This window comes from Carlito syrichta, unplaced genomic scaffold (genome assembly GCF_000164805.1).
Source record: "Carlito syrichta isolate Samal-C Ts95f unplaced genomic scaffold, Tarsius_syrichta-2.0.1 Scaffold308961, whole genome shotgun sequence".
Lineage (NCBI taxonomy): Eukaryota > Metazoa > Chordata > Mammalia > Primates > Tarsiidae > Carlito > Carlito syrichta.
In genome coordinates, this window is record NW_007253057.1 from 229831 (window position 1) to 253948 (window position 24118).

The following is a 24118-nucleotide window of genomic DNA, read 5'->3' on the forward strand; positions in this document are numbered from 1 at the left end:
AGCTGTCCCGTGTATGTGCGTATCACTTCACTCCCCCTTTGTGCAGTCAGCAGAAATGCTCACGTGCACTGCTGTCTACTTGAATGAACAGGATGGTGACTTCATTAAACCCCGAAGCTGACTCCAACTCGCTGTGATGAAGACAGGACCTGGGCAGCAGGTAAGTTCCCACAGAGAATCCTCCAGGTGGGGCCTGTGATTTGCAGGAGCACTCACTTGCCCCATGGGGACCATCATCTTCAGAGCGAAGACCACTTCCTGTCCTACCACTGACTGGCCCATCGGCATCACTCAAGGATCCAGAGTGTCTAGGATCCTCAGTGCATTTACCTGGGCAGTGGGGCCCTAACTTGGTTATATTCTGCTACAGGCATGTGTGGCTGGGTACCACCTCCTCATGGACAGTGTTCCCACAAAAAGATATCAGAAGTTGTTTCTGCTGCTTGAGTCCAGCCTTGGAGGCTGGGCTTTCCCGCGGTCAGCAGTGCCTCCCTGCTGGCTCCTGGAACTCTGGGGAGCTATGTTTGGCACAGCCTCAGGGTAGCTGCAGGATGATGGTCCCAAGGCAAAACCACCTGCTTTCCACGTCAGATCAGTGGCCACCTCATGACTTCTGTCCTCCACCTTGGACTAATAACCTTTTCCTGGATGTGCCTGGGGCAGATGCCCAGGGAAGATAAGTACATTGCAGGTGGGGTACCAGGTAGCTGGGTTGTTGCGCCTCCCACCTTCCCAGAGGGACCCTCGCCCCCAGTCACTCACAGCCCAGAAGGCATTGTGGCCTGGAAGGACCAAGAATGGCCCTCCAGTTGGGGGAGAAAGTGAGGCTGGAGGACAGGACAGAGTAGTCTAATTGGAAGCTGTCACTCTTAGGGGTCTGGTGTGATGGGTAGGGGGAGGACACAAGGCTTGCCATGTTGAGCCCTGGAGCAATCCTAGCACATGTGATAGTACATAAACCCAAGGCAGCTGAGGCCTGACTCCCCAGCCCTGCCCCTCCCCCAGGTTCCATGTATAGACAGGCCCCTGTGGGTGCAGTGTTACCCCAGCCGGGGCTTGGCAACCCGCAGGCCACCACTGACAGCGGCCATCAGCCCAGAAGTACCTGTGGAGGGACTTGAGCAAGTGGCTGCAGGGGCGTCTGTGGCATCTGGAGGGGCTTCAGCTGGGCAGGGACCACCACCGGGGAGGCTGGAGCCAGGTATGGAGGCAGGTGGGGGGGCACCGGCTGGAGGGGACCCATGGGCTGTGAGGCCAGGACCTGCGGCAGGGGCGTTGGCTGGGCCAGTGGAGGAGGCTGGAGGGAGAGCAGGGGGCTCCCCTTAGACTACCAATTTTCTGAGATGGGGTTCACCCACATGCTTAGGTAAGACAGAAAGTCAATTCACCCTCACACATACACAGACACACGCAGTCACGTTCACAGAGACCCATGCATACACACACACTTGCACACACATGCACACACTTGCACAGTCACACACACGAGAGTTGCCTCCACCCCCATCCAAACCCCACACCACAGACCCAGGGGACCCACAGCGAACACGAGGTAAGAAGCCTGAGGCAGGCTCTCACAGACCTGGGTTCCCAGGGCTAGCAGAACTGACTGCTTGCCACTAGGGGCCATGTACTGCGGTCATACTGACAGTGGTGGAAGGAGGCACCACACTCACCTGCTGGCCAGCGGGTGCTGATTGGCCTGGGCCTGTGGGTGCAGGTGTGCTGGGTGGCGGCAGCACTGGGGCAAAGCTCATGGCGGGCTCCGGGAAGTGTTGCTGGAGGAGTGGAGGGTGGGCAGGGGTTGGGACGGAGCCCACCGACAGGCCAGGCTGTGAAGAGCATGCAGACCACACTCAGCAGTTGCTCAGGAACCTCCAAGCCCAAGCTCCTGGGCAGGGGTGGGCAGCCCCACATTATCCTCGTGCCTAGGCTCACTAAGGACCCTCTTCCCAGGAATGTGGCTCGGTGGAAGCAAGATATGGTGGCTCCTGAGGCATCACTCATAGCAGTAAAGAGCCAGGAATAGCCATGCTCCTGGCCAGTGAATCTTCTAGCACATCAACCCCATGGAATATGATACAGTTGTGAAAAAGATCATTCCGAAGGCCTTGCAGAACTGTGGAGAAAGGCCCCATAACACATTGAATGGGGGAAGCTCATCGTCTCTGTGACTGCAATTATGTAAGATGATACCCATGGACACTTCATAAACACTATGGAAATATGAATACAACCAGCACAACGGCTGCCAGGAAGGTACTGGGCCACAGGTACAGGCAGCAAAACAGGATCCCTAGGACTCAGCCACAAGGGGTTAGAGAGATTGGCCTTGCAATGGGACGTACGCCCCTAGGCAGTGGTGGCATGAACCTGGACTGCTAAATAACTGGAAATCTCAGCGCTCAGATATTTGATGCTGTTAAGGAACTGCATGAAAGTGGGCATGCTCATATACATGCTCATGTTAATTTCTTTGGTGTAATCATGGCATTGGGTTTTGTCCTCTAGAGTCCTTAGCGTGCAGAGATAGAGGCTGAAATATTTCTAGGGTCCGTGTCTTGAGGTCTTGGATTTACTTCTAAACAGTGGGAACATGTGGCATAGGCAGGGCTCAGAGGACATGAGTCTGAGCTCTATCCCTGCTTTTCAGAACTGGATTTCATGGTTCTCCTCTGGTGGCCTCTGTGTCACCTACACACTGGTGACACCCAGGACTGTCTTTGCTCACTTGTGTCTCACAGAAGGGCAGCATGGGGAGAGTAGGTGTGTTTGGAATCGAGACAGGCTTTTGGATTCACCGGAAGTCACAGAGCAGGAGGAATGGACCTGGCTTGGCTGGACTACCTACACAGTATAGGAGCTCGGGCAGGGCCTAGCAAACTGGGAGCAGGTAGATGTGAGTTCCCAATGGCCTCCAGGGAGGCCTGGCAGTTCCACTGTGGTGCTCCTCCTTGCCTGTTCTCTTCCCTCACTGAGCCCCCTGGGGCATGTCACTTTGGCAACCTTCCCAGGAGAGGCACGTGGGGACTCTTCCGGACCCTACCTTTCTGTCTAAGGTGTCTCTGTGTCACTAGGCAGGGAGACATGAGAGAGAGCTTGCAGCCAGAGTCCATGATGGCTACACCTGTGATATCCCTACTTGGGTCTCCAGGTTTAGACACTGATGCTGAGCCCAGCAGTGCTATTGAGGCATCAGGAGATGGATGCAGCCTGGTAGGAACCCAGGATGAGTGCACCGAATGGCAGTGGGAAGACCCTAGCCCCAGCTTGGATGACTTTCAGGGCCAAGAACCACCACTCTGGAACGGTAAGTAGGCTTCTCATAAACAAAAGTTCTTTCTGTCAGTTAAGACCACATTTCACTTCATCTTCTGAAATGAACAAAACTGCCCCAAATGCAAATTGCAAAGGAGGACTGGCTCTGGTCAGGTAGACTTGGCAAATGGCTTCAGCTGGGCCCTTCTGACTGCCCAGCCCTGTGTGGAGAGAAGAGGAAGGTAGAGCCTGAGTGCAGGGGTACCACAGGATGGTCAGCACTGCCCCATCACCTGTGCTCAGGCAGTGCCAGGGGCAGCCATGGTGACTGGAGTGTCCAGTGAGACCCAGGGTCGCCAAAGCGCTGGGCAGGAACCTTGCCAGGGATGATAGAGACAGTTCACCCCACGAATCACCCTCCATGGACTCTGCTCCACGCGAGAGGTTCTGCTCCACACCAGGGGCAACCTCTGTGGCTGGGCACTTCGCACTGTGAAGTCGTGAGTGATTATTTTGCTTCCTTTAGTGTTACAAAAAATTCCAAACCAAAAAAAAAAGCCAAATGTGACCCCATGCATCTCTCCCATATCTAGGAGCCATCTCCTATGTGTCATCATGGCCTGAGACTCCATCATTCGTGCTTCTCCAAACATATGCCCTAAAAGTGCTGCCTGTATGCCCACCCACCTACCTCTATGGCTCTGCCTTTAACAGCTACACATTATCCAGGGAAACGTGTCAGGGCTGGGCCTGACCCTGTGGGCTAGACATGAGATCGAAGCTCAAGTTTCATAATACAAGACACTTTTCTGTCATTTTTTGGATAGTCTGAGATAGTGGCCCAGGACACAGTCGCCAGGTGCCACTGTCACCACCAGGGCCTGCCACCACAGGGTAGGGCCGGTTAGCTCTCTCATAACCTCCCAAGCTCTGGTTGCTCCTAGGGTCTGTTTTCTAACTGGGCATCTTTCTCATTCAGTAGGTCTTTACGGTTCATCAGAGGCACAGTCACCAGAGAAGATGGGGCTCCCCTGGACCCGTTTTTGTTTCTCTCTCCAGGAAAAGTGGCCGGGCATTGACCCACAGCCCATCTCAATGCTGACCACAGTGCAGCATAGCCTGGAGGGCCTACTGCGAACCCCGAAGCCCCCAGAGTGAGTTGTGGGAATGGAGTGGGGTGGTGCTCTAACTCACCGCAGATGCAGGCTGCTGGTAGGCCCCCAGTGAGGGCAGGCTCTGAGGCAGGACGGGCCCCTCACTCATGGGGGGGCTGCACACACACTGGGTGGGGGGCAGTGCTGTGTCTGCAAGAGAGCCCAGCACCACACTTTGCTGGCTGCTCTGGGAGTCCGAGTAGACTGTGGATCCCTGGCCACTGTCGAAGGTGCTGTCCGCTGAGGAGGACAAAAGAGGACTCAGAGGGCACATCTCCAAACACCACATAAGCGGTAAGTTGGCTTCTCGTAAACAAGCGCTTTCTGTCAGTTAAGACCACATTTCACTTCATCTTGTGAAATGAACAAAACTGCTCCAAATGTAAATTGCAAAGGAGGACCGGCTCTGGTCAGGTAGACTTGGCAAATGGCTTCAACGGGCTTGTATGATCTTCTGCAAGCCAGAGGTGTGGCTGTTTCCCCAGATCACATAAATGATGTGATTCTGTCATGTGCCCCAGCCTGACATGGCTGATGTTTGGCTAGCTTGATGCCAGGCATGGTGGTACACCTGGTCTACAGGTAGAACCTGACACGCAACCAGCCCTTAAAGCCAATGCCCGTCCCAGTCCTTAAAGGGAGGTAGGGAGGCTGATAGAACGTCTATGAGAAGATAAGGCTGGTGTCTTAACTATAGGGGAGACAGTTATCACCTGTGTCTCATGAGGGACGGGTGTCTGAAGACTCTGACACCTTCACACACTGCGGCAAATGGCCTGAACAGGGGGATTGGAGTCAAAGAACCAGGTCTAAAATGGTTGGAAATAGAGCTGAGGTCTCCCCTACTCTACAGAGCGGCCTCAAGAGGGGGATGCACTGCTGTGCAGGCGATGCAGAGGCAGGAGTGGCAGCAAGCATCCACAGCTCCAGGATCCTGAGATGCCGGCCTCAAACAGATCAGACCAGCCCAGTTCCAGCAAACAGAAGCAGCGGACAGACCTGCTTGCCCATGGGGATGCAGACAGAAGCCCCACAGCTCATGGGCTGGTCTTCCCAGCACATGCCTGGGAACAGCTTTGCCTGTGTGGTCATGCCAGTCGCGGGAAAAGAGAGAGTCTATCTGAAATAGCACTTTGGGTTTACTGCTCCCAGATGCCAAAGCAGCAGAAGCCCTAGGACTCACTACCTATGACTACTAAGTTATCTGCACAAGGGGCTACATTTCAAGGTATTATATCCATTTATAATTTAAACAAAGTAAACAGGAAATCTTGATGGCTTGCATTAAAACAATTTTCCCAGAAACTGATTAGAACCTGTTTTAACCTAGGAAGCCATAAGGAATGCCGAGGTTTAATTGTGCAAAACCAATTAGACGAGCGGCTCTGATTTTTAATGAGCCAACTGGTCATTAAAGTGTGGTCATTTCTGCTTGATGGGTGGGGGTGGGGAGGGAGGGGAGAGAGGATAAGGGGAGGAGGTGACCACGAAGGGACCAGACAAGTTTCAAGTACTGCAACTCTAACTACATGTGTGACACTTCACATTTCTAAAGTGAATGTGTTCATTACTTGTATAGTTACACAGTTTAGAAATCAATTTTGAACCTATTGACAGATTGTGCTACTGCAGTTATTAGCTGTTTTTGTGGAGTCACCAAGGAAGCCCCACTGAGCTGGGCCAAGACTGAGGGTGAGTAGTTTAAGGCACAACAGGGGAATTGTCAAAAGTAAGATACATTTGCATTTTCTAACATAGAATGTGTGTTTGCCAATTGTGCTACACAGACTGGATCCTGGTGGGCTTTCTGTTCTGACCCAGAGGAGCCCAGAGGAAGATGCAGAAGAGTATGTGGGGGATACTATCTATTGTGGAACAGAGGAAAACATGAGAGTGGGCATGTTCATATGCATGCATGAGTGTGTATACATATGTGTGCATGTGCGAATGTGTGTCCATGTGTAGAAGGTGGATGCATGTGCGTGCACCCATGTGAGAGATGTGCATGTCTCTGTGCATGCATGTGTTCAGACAAATATGGGTGTGTATGCATGTGCCCACACACATGTGCACTGCTCACATGTATGTGCACACATGCGGTGTGCCCATGGGTTAGTGTGCACACATATGTTTGCATGCATGTGGATGTGCAGGTGTATAACCATGTGTAGAAGGTTCGTGTGTGCACACATGTGTGGAGTGTGCATGTTTCTGTGTGCATGCATGTGTTCACATATGTATGGTGTATATTTGTGTGTATGCATGTGTGCAAGCATGCACCCATATGTATCATGTGGGTGTGCCTGTGTATCCATGTGCCTGCATGTGTGTTAGTGCATTGTTTGTGTGGTAGGCTAAAGTGTAGATTATCTCTAGAAAGACAATTAAGAGACTGGTAGCATCTGCTACCTCAGGGAAGACAGTTATGTGACTTGCTGTACACCCTCCCAGTCTTTGGAATGCTATGCAGTGTGACTATATTCTCTCTTTTAAAGAAAATGTAATAAATGAGTGAGAGCATTTTTGAGAAGTGTGGCAGCTGAATCAAGCTGGACGTGGGCAGTCTGCAGACTCATCAGTCAACTGGTGTCTCCATCTGACCTCGTGGTGGATGAGACCTGAATGATCATATCTGACCACAGCTAAACATACTTCTAGATCACAAACTGTCTCTTCCAAGTACAACAAAAGGAAGATTTAAATTCCCATCCTAGAAATTGTGAATGTGACTTTTTTCCTGCAAAAAGTCTGTGGTAACTTTTTAGATTTATCAAAAAATAGAGCGATGATGTACCAATTACTTTCTCCAAAGCAAACCTGAGCAGGTTTGAGTGAAATAAATAGTAGGCAGCCTATCTCAGTGTGGTGACTGTGTGTTTGAATTTAAATAGCCTACTGTGAAGAACAAGCTATTTTAATGACAAATGAAGGATGTGCGTATTAAATAAATTAAACAGACTATTTTAGTTTTTCCGTGTGAGCCACCAGAACAGGGCCAGTCTAGGTCCCTGGGCTTTGAATGGTCACTCCGTGCTCATTCACAGAATAGACAAAGCCACAGCCCTCCATCCTCACTGAAGCCTTGAATATTCAGGACATCAAGGATTGTAAGCAGGTTGCTTTTCTGCCTATGTGTGCAGAAGACACTATATTCTTTCTAAATGTCCTTAGGTGAAGCCTGAATGCAAAGTGACTTCTGCCAATTCACGGTAACACCCTCTTGAACATGTACGGAAGGTCTCAGAGGTTCTGCTGCTAGAAAGGGTGTAATACCAGGGATGGAAGATCCCGGTGGTGACACCACAAGCCAAGACAGTGCACGCTCTGTCCACTGGACAGATGGCCCACTGAGCAGCCCCTGCCAGTACCTCACATGGCCCTCACGTTCCCCCATGAGACCAGGACTGTCATTCTCAGACAGGATAAGGAACCTGCCCCAAGTCCACAACTCCACAGTGGGGAGTGGAACTGAATGGGCTCCGTCAGACCCTGCTGGCTCAGGGCGCCTTTGTCCCTGTCCGTCCTGAGAAGCAGAATTTCGTGAGCCTTAAGCCCCTTCTGCTCACAGATTACTGGGAAATGCAGGGACAGCCCTAGTCCCTTCCTGAAACAACGCTCACCCATATTTACTGTTCACCTACAGGGTGTGGTCTGGGGGTACAGACCCCAGACTGGCCAAGGACTCAGGACCTGCATGTCCCAGCTGGCCCCCACCCTGGGATGTGTCCTCTTCCCAGGTTTGTGACATGTCACTAAAGGTGCTGGCAGGAAGCAAACCCATCATGGGGTAGGGGAGCCGAGGTGGAGTTCCTGGGACCAACTACAGTGGGAAGCAACCACACCGACACATGGGGACCATTCAGAGCTTCATGACACCACATCCAAGGGATGTGCCATAGTGACCCCACCTGAGCACTCACAGGTCAGGGAGGTGGCACTGGTTGGCAGCGTAAGTGGGAGGAGGTGCTGGTCGACTTCTGGCTCCTCAGGCTCTGGTGGCCCGGTCTGCCCAGCCTGCGTGTGGTAGGTCACCTGGACCTGCAGGGGCACCGGTGGCCCCTTGGCCTTGTCAGGGCTGCCTGCATCCTGCTGCTCCTTGGGCTGCAGCACGGGCCAGATCCTCTCCCGCCGCCATTGGATCAACGCCACGCGGTCACGGATGGACTTGGCCACAATCTTCACGTCACTCTCATGGAAGAATCCAGACTCAATCTGCAAAGGCAGTAATATGGTCAGTGTTACTGGGGACCGGCCCACTCTGCCCCATATTTCACACAGGGCTTGCTCCTCTCAGGATGCCCATGAGTAATTATTCCCCCCACCCCCACTGTAGAATCCTGAGGGCTCAGCTATGGGACAGCAACAGGCACATGGTGAGGGAAAGAGAGACCACTGCCCAGGCCTGACCTGCCTCCCGCAGAGTCAATGGCAAGAGCGAAACCTAGAGCAGCCAGTGGCTGGTCCCCTGGGGCTTCAAGCTCCAGGCTGGCCTTGGACAGGAAGGGGCTCCTAGTTGTCTCTGTGCTCAGTAACAGGGACAAGGAGCTAAGGGGCCAGTGCTTTCCTTGGCATCCTCTGAGCTGTCTCGGAGGTTGGGGGGCTGCCCAAGATGGGGGATGGGGACATGACTGAGTTCTACATGGAGGAAAGAGGCGCACCTGGTCATTTGAGACCAGTAGGGTGTGCACTCACACCTGGCAAAATTCTAAAGCCAACCTGCCAGACAGAGCCACTGAAAGCACTTATAAAAGAGCCCAAGATCTTCAGGAAAGATTGTGAAGTTGCTGAGAGCACTCATGGCAAAATGACCTTCTTGCTTTCTGATGAATGAAACCCTTTTCGGAGGGGGTGCTCTCCCAGGTGGCAGGTGTGGTGACCACAGACACATGAAAATGCACCAGAACTAAGATTCCAAATCTACCCAAGCTCCCTTCCTTCCTGAGAAGCTGGGTCCTAAAGATTAACTACAGTCCAGATGGATAGCCAGGTCTCTGAGGCGAGGAGGTACCCTGCAGGAGGCAGCCTGGTGTGGGAGTGGGCTTGGAGGGAAGCCCATCCTAGGGGAGGTGGGGGTGGTGACAGCTCAGCTGGAGGCCAGTGACCCTAAGCAGGGCTGGCCAAACAGAATTAGGAGCAATGGACATGGATGGTTGGCTCCTCAAGCAGGGAGAGGCAGAAACCTGAAGCAGAGCCCAGCTTCTGGGTAGGATGGAGCTTTGCTGTGAACCGTAAGGCAGGCAGGTATACGCACATAGGCAGCATGCACGCACACACGCATACATGCACACACACACACACACGGTGCGCAGAACAGACATGCATGTACTTGCAACCTCTGTCTACCCAGAGGGCCTGGGAGGAACGACACAACAGCAAGACACCCAGAGCTAGGCCATAATAGGGAGCCAGCAAGCTAGGCAAGAGGTCAGGATGTCCTCAGAGAATGATGGGGACGTGCACAGTGACACGGGATCCAGCGCCCAGGGCCTCCACTGGCAAATCTGGGACACTCTGAGCATCAAAATGAACAGTGAAATGATGACAGCCTGAAGGACGTGTCTACAGATTCGGACATGTATTTTGCATATAATCTGTGGTGGCAGGAGGGACGAGGCGTCACAGAGGTATGGTGGGGGGAAGGCCACGAGTGGGTGTGGTCCCCCTGCCTCCTTCTCTGTCTCCCTCTGTCTCTCTCCTCTGTACCTCCCCCAGCCAATTTCTCTAGTGTTTCCTCCCTCCTTTCCTCCTCCCTCTCTCCTCCCTCATGACCATCTGCTCAGGGAAAGCCCTGTCACAAGTAGCCCTATGGCAGAGACCCACCTGGCAAGGTCTGAGACTGCTGTCTGGGCCAACACCTGGTGGCACCTCATGAAGTACTCTGAGCTGAGATGCCCACTGAGACCCCCATCCCTGACCTTGGAGATGGTAAGAGGCTAGAAGCATTTCCAGAGCCATGTGTGGGTAATTTGCTAGGCAGCAACAGACACACACGTGGACTACGACCTACTGAGCAAAATGAAGCCATGCATCCACAGAGAGATATGAACACAGTAAAGGGAAGTCTGATGAAAAATGAGATTTACAAGGGTCCAAACACTTCCCAGGGGACATGTGCAATAACAAAAGGTGAGAGCAACCCAGCCTGGCGCCCACACCAAGTCCAGAGCTAGCATCCTGCCTGAGGGGATGGACGGATAGCGCTCTGCACCCTGTGGATACACATGAACCTGGCCTGGCAAAGACACAAGGCCTGATCACGACACGCCCACAGAGGTACACCTGAGCCCTTTCCCAGGGACAGGCCATGGAAGTGAAGGGCCGAAGAGAATGAAAGGACATGTGATTGTGTAACCCGCACAACTGGGGACCCAAGTGGCTCAAGGACAGGAGGGCTAGGATGGCTCAATGGTATTTCCTGATGTTGTCTGGCTGTGCAGGACATGTCCTAGTTTGTAGAAACAGACACAGAAGTACTCAGGGGTAAAGGGGAATCCAGTCAAGCACATATCCTCAGATGGTTCATGGAAAACAGATGGCTTTGTGGTACCTTTGGATTTTCAGTCAGGTTGAGATTCTTTCAACACACTTTATTTCCAAAGATGGCTCTTTTGGATGGAAGGAAGCTCCCTGACAGAAACCCGGGCTCAAAGCCTCCTCTGACTCCCAGCAATGCAAGGAGGGGTCTCAAGGTGTGACCAGAGGCTGGCAGCTCCTTTAGGCATACCTGCCACTTGCAGGGTGCCCCGCAGGCCTGGCTCCCCACTCCCATGAGGCACTGGCTGCCTGCTCTGTGGCAGCTCCGTGGTGGCTCCACGGCAGCTCCAGGATGGCTCTGCAGCAGAGCAGCTGGCCTAGGAAGGAGGGAGTCAGGCTGCACACCCAGTGGAGTGGCCAGACCCAGGGCCTCGTCCCACCTCACAGTCAGGAGTAGGCATTTTCCCAAGAAGCCCTAGAAAATGGGCTCCAACCCCAAAGGGTTGAGACTGGTGATGTCCCTGTTGCTGGTACCTGGGCAGGTGTGTGTAGCCAGTTGGCAGAACCTGTTCACTCAGGGTTTCCGATCCTGGGGAGCATGCAGTGTCCCCGAGGCACCAAGTAACCTTGGGGTCTCACCCAAGTCAGTTACTCCACACATGCCCACCTCAGCCTGATACTTGACCAGAGGCCACCAAAAATCATACTTGCCCTTAGAGGCCGCTGAAGACCACACCCACCATGGTTTCCATTTTCTGCCAGTGCCACAGCCCACGTCCTGCTTTCCTTCCGTCTGTCTTCACTGTCACCACCCCCTGTCTTCCTCTTTAAGGCATTTCTTCTATTTTTTTCCCAAACAGAAGAATTCAGCTGCATTCTGTATGACACAGGCATGTCCTATTATCCATAGGTCATGAGGGTGGAGGTAAGGGGTAGCCTGAGACTCCTGGTTTACACCTGCAGGCTCCCTCCCTGCCACTCCCCTTGGGAGTTTGACTCCTGGGAGGTCACTTCCAGATCGAGGCCAGCTCTGTTCCCAGCAGCACCTGGCCCTCCCTCTCTCCAGGGATCTTTCTCTTCCACCACGGCCTGCCTGTGGGACTTTTTGAGTTGAGAAGGACTCTGTCCCACTCACATCCCCTCCTGCCCAAGGTCCCTGCGGAAGGAAGTCTCATCCATTCCAGAACTTCTCTCCACAGGCTCAGACCCAGGTGCTCCAAGGTACCAGTATCTCCCCAGTCATGGGGGGGAGGGCAGTGATATCATTTTGTTTTTACAGCATGACACTAGGCCCCTCCAGCCTGCGGCCCATAGCCAGGCTGGTGTTGGGATTCCAGAGAGATGGGGAGACCCCAGTGCTGGACTCAGATGCCTCAATTAGGCAGGAAGGAGGGCAGGCTAGAACGTGGAGAGGCCCCTGGAGATCCAGCATTAACCCTCAAGGCCTAGCAAGGGACTGGGGCAAAGCCAAAACTGCCATAGGCACATGCAGGGTCATTCACGTGGAATGAGTTCCCTGTCATGGGGACGAGTAGCTTTTAGTTGGTCAAGGGTGGGCCCCCAGGTGTTACCTCCTCTGGTCTTAGTGGGGTAGGGGTGCGCACTATTTTATTCTTGTTCCTTAACTGAACACAGGTCATGTCCCTTCTTCACAGATCCTGTAGTTCAGGAATCCCCCAACCCCCAGGGCCACGGACTGACTGGGCCACACAGCAGGAGGTGAACAGTGGGTGAGCAAGCTTAGCTTCATCTGTATTTACAGTCACTCCCCATCTCTCACATTACCGCCTGAGCTCTGCCTTCTGTCAGATTAGCAGTGGCATTAGACTTCATAAAGCATGAACTCTATTGTGAACTGTGCATGAGAGATATCTAGGTTGTGCGCTCCTTACGAGGATCTAACACCTGATGATCTGAGGTAGAGCTGAGGTGGTAATGCTAGCACTATCTCCTGTCACCCCCAGGTGGGACTGTCTAGTTGCAGGTAAACAAGCTCAGGGCTCTCACTGATTCTACATTATGGTGCGTTGTGTAACTATTTCATTATATATTACAATGTAACAATAATAGAAATGCACCTGAATCATCCCAAAACTACCCCCACCCACATCTGTGGAAAAACTAACCTTCATGAAGCCAGTCTCTGATGCCAAAAAGGTTGGGGGCCACTCTAGTCCACAGGTAGCAAGTCCCATAATTTTAAAAGGTAGAAGACACAGAAGGGGGGGGAGGGGTGATGGTGTCGGGTTGAGGAGTTTCAGCTGTGAACTGATGAAAAACAGAGCCCAGGAATTTAGCCAAGTGTTGGAACTTGTGTGGTGACAAACATAGGAGGCCACGGGTTGAGGGGAGAGCAATGCACACAATGGCCCTGGAGGAGGTGGGTGGGGTGGGGAGGCCAAGACTCCATGTAGATAAAAAGTCAGTCACATGAGATTCTTCCCACTCACCTGGTGCAGAGGTCACTGAGTGGAGGACAGGGAAGGAGGCCTATGGCACGTTTTGGGTGCCACCATCTCTTGATGGAACTAAGGCCAAAGGGATGGCTGCCTGGGCAGTGGAGGCACAGACAGCCAGAGCCCACTGTGTGGGGCCCAGGGGCCTCCTGGATGCGCCAGCTGAGTCAGGATCACAGCTGAGCCCTGGTGTCCCCTCCTGCTCCCGGCCCTCCCAGTTCCATATGCCCCGAGAAAGAGGAGGTTCAACCATATTTTTGAAGGAACCAAAGAGTCTCACTTCACCTACCCTTCCTGCAGCAATTTTACCACACTGAAACCTGGAAGTCCCAATACCCTCCTGTCCCAACACTCCTGTGTTCTTGCTATTGGCCTGACCTCAGCACCTGTCAGAGATGCTCCTGCGAGGCCAGAGCCCGCGTGGCAGCCCCAGGACTTTCCTCACCCTCATGCGTGGGAGGCTCTTACAGGCCATTCCCCCTCAAAAGGTTGCCTTCCTACTCTCCTCCCTGTCACCCCGGACCTCTCACCAAATGGCCGATGCAGTTTCCTCGAAAAAACGCTCTTGGCTGTGTCCAGCATCTCTGTCCTCAGCTCACATGCCACACATGCCTGATATACTCACTCAGCATTTGCCACTTGCATTGAAAGCACGAGGAACTTGTGGCACTGCGTTAGTGAGTAGGAATGTGCTCTACAGTTACTGGACAGATGTGCTGTAGTTACCTGGTACAACTCAGTAAACTCAGGGAATTAAAAATGTGCCCTGTGTACCACATAAGCCCATCAAGAGCCACGGAAGATCTCCCAGGAAGTGCAGAGCTCAGCACCCCCCTTAGATCTGCTCACAGCAGCGGTGTCTGTGTCTGGGTCAGGGATGTGACCAGAAACAAGCTGGGTGGGGACACAGGCAGCCACTCTAGAGCGTCTGCAGTGATGGCACAGCAGATTGCAGGAAGAGCCCCACAGAGAAGCCAGTCTGAGGGACATCACGAGCACTGTCATTGTGAGACTGCAGCCTGGACACAGGCTGCTGTCCAGGGGAAGGCAAAGTCCTGGCCAGCTTGAGAAGGTGTATCCTTGCACCTCGGTCCCAGTACTGAGGTCTTACATGTCAGTCCACACCAGAAGCACCCACTCCACAGCTGTAAAGAGGCTGGAGGCAACATGAGGAGCACCCAGAGCAGTCCTATGGCCTTGAGAATCTGCAGGATCTTGGCTCATGTAGCCTGGATCCCTTGGGTGTGTAGCAATCCTCAGGAGCAGCTCTGTTTTGCCAGCTCCCCTCTTTGGGGTTCCAACTGCAGGAAGCCTGGACACTCCCTGCACCAACCTTGCTGCACAGCCTGTGCCAAAGACCTAGCAGACTTCTGTGCCACGTGCTGGGTCCAGGGACAGGCAGTGCCAACAGGAGCAGAGTCCACAGGGTAGACAGACATGTGGCTGCCTCTGAGGGCCCACAACTTCCGTGGCATCGCCAAGTCTCAGTTTCCCCATCTGAGCAGGACCTGCTGGCCACCCTCCTGCCTTCAGCCGACCCCATTGGGGAATGGTCCTCCTCTGCTCACTGAGACTCAGCCCAGCCCAGAGATGTGAAGCTTATGCAGGACTGTCAGTATGAATGGTGGCATGTGGATGCTTTCAGCAGCTGTGCTATATTCAGTAAAAAGTATATTTTTAGTAATAGAAAAGGGATGTGCACCTCTGTGGCTAGGACACGTGAGCAGGGGCTCTCCTGCAGGGAGCACACTGGAGTCATTTCTGCTCGGCTCGTCCACGCAACATGAGCCTCTCACTGCTTCCTCATGCACAACACTTTCGCCTGCAACACTGAACGCCATCTCAGGCGCTCGTTCCCATTGGTTGCCCCCTTGTGACTTTCTTGCTTCTGTCTGTTTCAGCGCCGACTCTCATATGTTGCGTATCAAGTTGCTTGACTTAAAGTCTAAGTCTGTTCATCTTTTGTAATCAGTGACAAAGACGGCTGTGTCTGTCTCGAGGCCCACACAGGGGATCTCGAGGGCGGCAGTGGCCCCTCCCTGGCCAGGCTTCCACCACTGCAGTCTCTGGGGTTAACTGCCCAGTGCCAACAAATAAGCCCTAACTCTGATGGGTGCATCCACACCGCCTGGCCATGCACTTCAGCAGCCCCTATAGCCCAGAGCAGCACCATCTACAGGATGTGTCATTCAGGACAAGAGCTACCAACCACATGTGGCACTAAGCATTTGACTTGAGGCTACTGAGACTGAGAAACGAGGTTTTAAATTGTAATTAAAATTGAGATCTCAGTAGTCACATGTGGGCTACTATTGGACATCCTATTTTTGGCACAGGCCTAGAGAATCGAGTCAGAATAATCTAGTCTGGCATTCAAGGTTCCGGAGCAGTCTCCCACGCCCCCTGCCACATACCCTGCACAATTTTCACTGTGAACACTTGGCATCAGCGTGGCCTCTCTTTCATCCACACCCACACCTGGGCTGTGCCTTTCCATTTTTGCTGTCCACCCAGTCTCTCCTGTCTTCCTGCCCTGGCTGGCTCAGGAGCCCTTCAATGTGGTTCAGCCTGATTCCCGGGTAGAAAGGATCACTCCTGCCACCTGCCCACACCCTTGTGGTACCCAACCTGCTCCTCACTCACAGACAGAGGTGAAAGTGACAGGAGGAGCAGGAAGAAGAGAAGAGAGGGAAAGATACCCCTTCTATCACTTTTCCAGATGGAAAAGTACTGAGAACCAGAACAACCGTGACAGTGCCCCCAAAACAAACGGTGGTGATCCCAAGTTTAAAGCCATCACACCAAAGCAGAGTTGGCAAGAGTCTGGTCAAAGCACGTGAAGCCTTTCAATACTTCAGAGCTCCTGGGTCATCCTCTCCATGGCCACACTCCTGTGCCACTCACCTCCCATGTCCCCTGCCCTGGAAAATTCCATCCCCTATGCCACCGTACAGACAGAGCTGACTGCCAGGACTGAGAGTCCTCCTCAAACCTACCCTTGCCACATGGCCCATGCTGGCCACTCCCACTGAACCGTCCATTCCAGGCTCCTCTTATTCCAGTCTGTACTTATTCTCATCTGTAGAAACAACAGGTACCCAAGACCTGCACCGAAGACCCTCTGAGACCCCTGATTGAGTGTGCATGGGTGCAGGAGACATGCTCACCATCTCCTGGGCCACCTCGTCGGGTGTCTCTTTCTCCAGGTCGAAGGTAAACTCAATGGCCCCATTGTCCTTGGGTTTTCCCTTCAGTTTCTTGGGGTCTTCCACCCAGAGTCGCAGAGCGATGGTGGACTTGCGGCCATGGTCCTCCTCTGCCAGCTCCACCCTCACACCGGTGTCCTCTGCGAAGAAGGCGTGGCTCAGGAGGTCTTTGATCTCGTACCTGGAGGGAGAGTGGCTGACAGGCAGGGCCCGGGCACGGGCCTGGCCCAGCTCGTGCTGGATGCAGCACGGCCACATGGGATGTCAGGGGACTCAAGCCCTGCATCTCAGCACTGAACCGCTGCATTTCCAGCCCACTTGGCTCCATATTGGAAAGTCCTCTGACATCCCATGTTGCTGTCCACCTACGGCAAGCTCTGCCTCAGGTGTGTATTTGCATCCCTTAAATTCCAGGGGTGAGGAAAAAAATTATGATCTGAGCATGGTCTTACTACACGTAAACAGACTTCCCTTTTCTCCCTCACTATAAAAGAAAACATGCTCATTATAAGAGATTCAGTTAATACAGAAAAGAATTTTGAAAGACATCAGGTCTACCAGTATGCAGACACAGCCCTGTGAATGTCCTGGGAACTTTTGTCACAAGGGACACCTGGCCCCCGGGGGAATAGAAATAGAACAGAGGAGGCAGAACTCCTACCCTGAGCCCCTCATCCCCAGAGCCACAAAGCAGTGATGTGTTCAGGGGACCTCCTTCTGGACCAGAGACCAGTAAGGCAGAGGTAAGGGGGGAGGGCGTGTTGGAGGAGGGTGAGGACCTACAGAACCCCAAGCATTCCAAGTCAGATCCCTGCCATGGAGGGCTCTGTGCAGGGAACCAGGCTGTCTGGCTGCTGGGTATTGCCACAGTGATCACCTCCAGGTTCTATGTGGCTCTGTCACCCAGGCAAGTGTCCCTACCAGTAAGGCTAGCTTCATCCTAGTATAAATGGAACCACACAGCACTGCCCTGTCTGGAGTTGGCGTCTCCTGGGTATACCCACAGAGCCACCATGTAGCTATGGGATCAACACTCCATCCCTGCATGCTGCTGAGGGATGTCGTGTCAAGTGGTGGGTGTACCCCAGTTTATTTGCGGGGAGGAAAGGCTGAGAAAGCATGCTTAGCTTTGAGGTTGACCAGCTGGGAAGGATAGACTCTGCTCTGAGGGTTGTGGGGGATGGGCTGGCTTTGCAGACTGGTTCAGGCACACCAATTTGAGATGGGTGGACCAGTCAGTATATAAAATATACAGCCAGGGAGGGTGGGACTGAAGGGAGGGCAGATTGGATGCACCCAGAGCCCAGGCACGGAGATGTTCTCTGCAAGGACCACACATAGGGAAAGCTAGGAGAGGCAGGAGGAGCCCCAACAGCCAGTGGGGTGGGGGTCAGTCCCCACAGTCAGGGAGCATGTTCCCAGATGGCAGAGAAGGACGCAGGGGACTGACTTTCTAGCCTGGTGCCACCCATGTGCATCCTGCACCAGCATGCCTGCTGGCCCCCGCTAACACATCCAGAACTCTGGCCAGAGCCCACCTGCCCCTGATGTTCTCTCATCAGGAACAGTCCCCAACAGCAGCTGGAAGGGTCTCAGCTGGAGAAGATGCAGAGTCCAATCCCTTGAAGGAACTCACCTTTCCTCCTTGTTTTTGCAGATACACTCCCCAATAATCTCCTTGATTTCAGGATCATGGACTTTCTCAAAGCTGGCCGGCTTGATACCCTGAGGATTAGAGAATGGAGTCACCTCATCCTGATTGGTTGCTCAAAGGTGCATCTCCCCTCAGTGGGAGGAGCTCTCCCTTCAGCTAGGACAGGACACAGGTGCTACTTCACCTCCACAGACTGTCAGAAAGCTGAACAAGGCCAGGTGTGGTGGCTCATGCCTGTAATCCCAGAACTTTGGGAGGTTGAGGTGGGAGGACTGCTTGAGCCCAGGAGTTGGAGACCAGTCTGGGTAACATAGCAAGACCCTATCTCTACAAAAAATTTTAAAAAATAGCTAGGTGTGGTGGCATAGTCCCAGCTACTTGGGAGGCTGAAGCAGAAGGATTACCGGAATCCAGGAGTTCAAGGCTATGGTGAGCTGTGAGCATACCACTGTACTCTAGTCTGGGTGAGCGTGACTCTAGCTCAAAAACAACAACAAAAAACTTGGGTGAAGGCCGGGCTCGGTGGCTTAGCCTGTAATCCAGCACTTTGGGAGGCCGAGGCTAGTGGATTGCCTGAGCCCGCGGGTTTGAGACCATCCCGAGCAACTTGGTGAGACCTCATCTCTACAATAAAATAAAAAATAGCCGGGCATGGTAGCGAGTGTCTATAGTTCCAGCTACTCAGAAGGCTGAGGCAGAAGAATTGCCGGAGCCCAGTAGGTTGACACTGGGGTAGCCGTGAGCGTGCATGCCACTGTACTCCAGCATGCGAGAAGGAGTGAGACTGCAACGCAAAAACAAACAAACAGAAAACCTGGGTGAAAGGCCATGTTCATTCGCTGGATAACGAGGCAGTGCCAGATGTGGCCTTTGAGAGAAAGGGACACGCAGCCTCCACAGCCCCAGCTCACTGCCCAGAGCAGTCCCCAGAGAAGGCACAGGAGCCTAGCAAAGCCCTGCAGTCCCACAAGCAGAGAAATGTGCACAGAATTCAGGGAGGTGAGGAGGCCACAGGCAGAGTTCAGAAAGAAGGCAACAAGGTGGAAAAAAAGAGTCCCAAGTGTCTGTCCATGGGTTCCCCTAGAGTTCCTGCCAAGGACTAATCCATGTATGCACAGTCAACGCCACAGAGAACAACAGGAGCTGCAGGCAGGACAATTCCCAGAGCTCACACGGGTCAGGACATCATGTACATACATGTACCACATGTAGCATCCAATCAAGAATGACCAGAGGCAGGAAAATGGGGCCCATGACAACACAGAAAAACCAGTCAGCAAAAGGGACCTGGAACTGAGAGAGTTGCCAAACTCACAGACGACAAGGTTAAATCTCATCACAGTCACATATGAGTATTTAAAGGAAGATGAACATAATGAGGAACAGAAATGACGGATATAAAAAAAGAACCGGATGGAACAAAAGGGGAAAAGCACAACATTTGAATGGAAAGTTTCACTGCAGCAGATGGACAGCAGATTAGACACTGCAGAAAAAGACGAGTGACCTTGAAGACAATGGGATCAACCGGATACGAAGCACAGGAAGATGGCCACTGAGACTCCGGTCCCATTCATTTCAGGATTTGAGATATGAACGAGGGCCAAACAGGACAGGACACACATACAACTGGAGTTCAAGGAAGACAGGCTGGAAGCATGAGTAGGGGTAGAAATAATACTTGAAGACATGTTGGAGGAAGAGTTTCCAGCTCTGATGAAAACTACACACCCACAGAAGCAGTAGGCTCGAGCCCTGGGTAAGACAAAGGCAGAGCAGGGAATGATTTGGTGAGGTGTGTGGAGCCACTGGGGTCCCCTTTCAGGCCTCCCTTCTCTGCTGCCTGAATCCATAGCCTGGATACTACCACTTAGGTTCAGGTTACCCGACATCTGTGGAAATGCCCATCACCCTGGCAACAACACACCTCACAGCCTCCACCTAAGCTGCAGAATGTGATACTGGGGTTAACACCTCAAATATAGCAGTCAGTTTCTGGAAAGGTGTTGATCAGAACTTGGCAGTAGACTCCTAAGTGGGGCCCTCTTGTGCCAGGAGGCTGGAGGAGGAGCTGCAGTGACGAGGTGGACAGGATGCTTCCCACAGAGTTGGCCTTTCTAACCACACTTGGGCCTTCCCCTCCCCTCTGCTCTCCTCCCTTTCCTTCCTCTCCAGGGTACAAAAGTGCTACTCTACTTGTAGTCACTGCTGCTGGCTAGGTCATGCAGCTTTGGGGGACAGGGCAGGTGTCAGGCTGAGGGGTGGCCACTCCCTGGGCAGGCGATGGCCATGTGTGGAGGCAGTATGGAGGGCAGCCCAGCCAGACACGGAATTTCAGAAGCAGGAGTGAGAAGATTTTACTTGAGATCTACTGGGACTTTTTTTGAAGGGGGTTGGGGAGCCGTGGGCAACTAATTAAACATTTTTCAAACACACTAAGGGCATCAACTATCACAGCCATCACAGTCTTTCTCCAGCAACAAGGTTTGGCCTTTGAGTGCTTCACCTGGCTTTTTTTAAATGTAGAGAACACAAGGCATGCTTTTTTTCAAAGGGGCGGGAGAGTGGCATGCCGTGACTGCTTAAGACCAGAGCCTGGGGCAGACACCAAGGGAAGAACCTGAGAGACCCTGCCTGGCAGGCTTCCACCTGCCAGGAGTGAGGACCACAAACAACCCCTGTGCCATGCACGGCTCCAAGATATACCACTGTCTGCCTTGCCCAGGAACCCAGGGGCCTCCCCTGCTAGACCCCTGAAGCCTGGCAAATGGAGTCCTAGATCGCTGGAGCCCACAACCTCCTCCTGCCAAGACCACCCTCACCTTCTTGGAGGGCTGCTGCCCATATCTGGAGGGTCGCCCCTCCTTCCAGCACCCTATCTGTAGGGTCCACAAGCACCATCCATCAAGGACTCTTGCTGCCCTTCCATGTCCTCAGGCACACAGGAGGGGCTCAGGCCAAGTGATGAATGATTTAAAACCACCAAAAAGAGAGTCATGTGCAATCAGCCAGGAGGGCTCAAGGCAGAGAGGTGGGCCGATGGAGCTGCCAGGGCAGCCGAGAACCCTTGTCACCTTCAGAAGTATTCACAGAGCTGTGCAGCTGCCCCCAGCAGAACTGCCCCATCATTGCTGTGTGATGCCCAGGCTGAGCATGAAACCCAAGTGGAGGCAGAGATGGTGAGGACTCAGGATCCCAGCCCTGCAGGCTACCTGAGCCCTAATGTGAGAGCAGACGGCAGGCAGTGGGGGAAATGGCACAGAGAACGTGGTCCCTCCGCCTCCGGATGTTCTGTTTGTGTTCCCTCCACCTGGAGGGCTCGCCACAGAGGGAGGACAAGACCGATCTGTTTATACAGCTGAAGCCGTCCGATTAAATGAAAAATCACAGTGACAGCAAAACAGGGATTAACGCGCCCAGCTGCCCGGCGCTGACAACTGCCTAGAGACACGCTTGGTCTAGGGGTGACTAGTTTGGCTGAAAAAAGAAATCAAACCATTGTTTCAAAATAAAGATGGGAAAGCCAGTAGCCCCAAGGTGGCCTGGAGTGGGGGCTCTGGGGACAGGCAGCCCAGGAACACCTCCTGGTGGGGGGCCTTGGGGGAGCTGCAGTTTCTCTGGTCCTTAGTTTCCCCACCATTCCAGCCATGTGAGCAACAGTCTTTGTGGCTAAGCAGTGCACCTGGTACCCCATGCATCACCTTCACTTCCGCTACTCCTAGAGAGACTACCTTTCACTGAGCTTCAGTGTCCCCATCTGTAAAATGTCCTGACTCCTTCCTTACATAGCTGCCATGAGGACTTTGCAAAGGCACACAGAGCTCCATCAAGGGGGTGGCCCACAAACCAGCTCTGCATCCCATTAATAAATGACTGGTTGGACTCACACAGGTGACCTTCCGGTAGATCTGTGCGGCGTTCTGGCACTCCGAGTAGGGGTACTCTGAGGTGGCCATCTCCAGCATGCACATCCCGAAGGCATAGACATCGACGGACTCATCGTAGTGCTCCTCGTACATTTCAGGCGCCATGAACTCAGGGGTACCTGTGCCAGTGAGCAACACACACACACACATTGGTCAGCTGGCTACGGGCCTGGGAACACTGAGGGCACTAGGAGTCAGTGCTCCAGATGGTCTTGGCTGCTGAAGCCTTGTTCCCCTTTCGCTCTCCCATGGCACCCTCAGAAGGACGGGTCTCCAGGCCCAGCTTTGCCTCATGTCCAGGAAACAGGTGTGCTCTTCAGACAAGGATCTAAAGCTTCCACCAGGAACACCATGGTTCCATTTACTGCCCACAGAGCCGGGAGACTCTGACATCCTAGGGGACACAGAAGGCAGGACCCTGAGCATACCCTCTCTGGGGACCCTGTGCTCCTGACAACAGGCTGGGCATGATTAGGCTCAGATACTCTGGAGCTGACAAAAACTCAGTGGTCATCACCAAACTACTTATAGCTGCAATAACTCAGAAAAGCCCCAAATGTCCCCAGACAGGAAAATGGCTAGGTTCACTGGGTAAACCCCCATGACATTGCCATGTAGCACAGACAACTATCCATGGCACTGAAGGCAGTACAGGAGCAAATGACAGCCCCTGACAACACCACAGCATTGTTCATATGGGAATTACTCTTGCTGTGCTAAACACCAAAGATATGAAACAATGTGCCGAATGTCTAAGGATGTGGTACACTGGCCTCAACTCTGCAAAATGAGACACAGGGCAAGGTGATGCTGGAGAGGAGGTGGAGAGATGGCTGGCTTTTCTTTTACTTGCATTGGTCTGGGGTTTCTAAATTTCCTATTGTAAGCTTTTCCTTTACTAATATAGCAATGGTGAAAGCCTTATTATTAAAACAGGTCCAGTCCAACTGAGCATCTGTCGAGCTGAATGCAAAGAGAAGGGACCAGAGACTCCAACACGGGTGCTCCTCCCTTCTGAATATTTGTTGACTTGGGAAGATTTTCAAAACGTTCTAGTTTCTTTTAAGAAGCAGATGCAAACTAATTACACCAAAAAGAACGTTGAAACTTTATTTACCCATCACTTTGATTTAACTTGCATTTCATTTTTTTTTAGAGTTAACATTTTGGATTAAAATGGGGAAAACAGGAATGCATGTTTAGATTTAAGAATGTGCACACAGAGCTCTGGAAGAATCCATGAGAAACAAAGGGAACTGAGTGGAGTCAGAGGGATCTTGCACTGGAATTTTTAATTTAATTTAATTTTATTTTGAGTCAGGGTCTCACTCTGTTGCCCAAGCTGGAGTGTAGTAGCACAAACACGGCTCATCGCAGCCTCCAATTCTTGGGCTCAAGCTATTCTCCTGCATCAGCCTCACCAGTAGCTGGGACTATAGGAGCAGGCCATCAAACCTGACTAATTTTTTCGTTTTTTATAGAGATGAAGTCTCGTTATGTTGTCCAGACTGGTCTCAAACTCCTAGGTTCAAGTGATCCTCTTGCGTCGGCCTCCTGAAGTGATGGGATTACGGGCATGTGCCACACAGCACCTGGCCTTGCACTGGAATTTTTATCCTTTTGGGTTTTTGAACCACATGTTACATTGAGAATCTGCTGCTCTGGTCATTTCGAAGCTAGTGTTTTAATGTCCCTTTCCACCCCTAAGCTTGTCCTGAATAGTGAATGAGCTGCTCAGATGGGGCAGGAAGCAAACATACCACAGAAACCCAAGTTGAGGCCACAGGCAGAAGCAGCCAGAGCTGTGGCTTGGAACATGGCGTGGTGACAAATGAACACCTGTTCTAGGCCCTCCCCACAATGTGTCCATGTCTCAGGTCCCCTGGCAGCCTCCTTGGGGATCTCACTGCCTGCCCCATGGCCTGGACCCAGCACAGCCACTAATGAGGGCCCTTCCAGGTGGTGGCAGGCACTCAAGCTGACCACACAG

General features: G+C 52.7%; 1 protein-coding gene across 1 annotated transcript in view; it reads right to left on the reverse strand.

The window, feature by feature from the left end:
* WNK2 (WNK lysine deficient protein kinase 2) overlaps window positions 1–24118 on the reverse strand; it is a 163444-nt gene that overhangs the window by 57833 nt on the left and 81493 nt on the right. The window contains exons 10-16 of the mRNA XM_021716805.1: window positions 22090–22247; window positions 18185–18273; window positions 16510–16729; window positions 8333–8624; window positions 4453–4652; window positions 1677–1832; window positions 1106–1297 (exon numbers count right to left, since the gene is read on the reverse strand). Coding sequence (XP_021572480.1) covers window positions 1106–1297; window positions 1677–1832; window positions 4453–4652; window positions 8333–8624; window positions 16510–16729; window positions 18185–18273; window positions 22090–22247 — 1307 coding nt within the window. The remainder of the gene's footprint in view (window positions 1–1105; window positions 1298–1676; window positions 1833–4452; window positions 4653–8332; window positions 8625–16509; window positions 16730–18184; window positions 18274–22089; window positions 22248–24118) is intronic.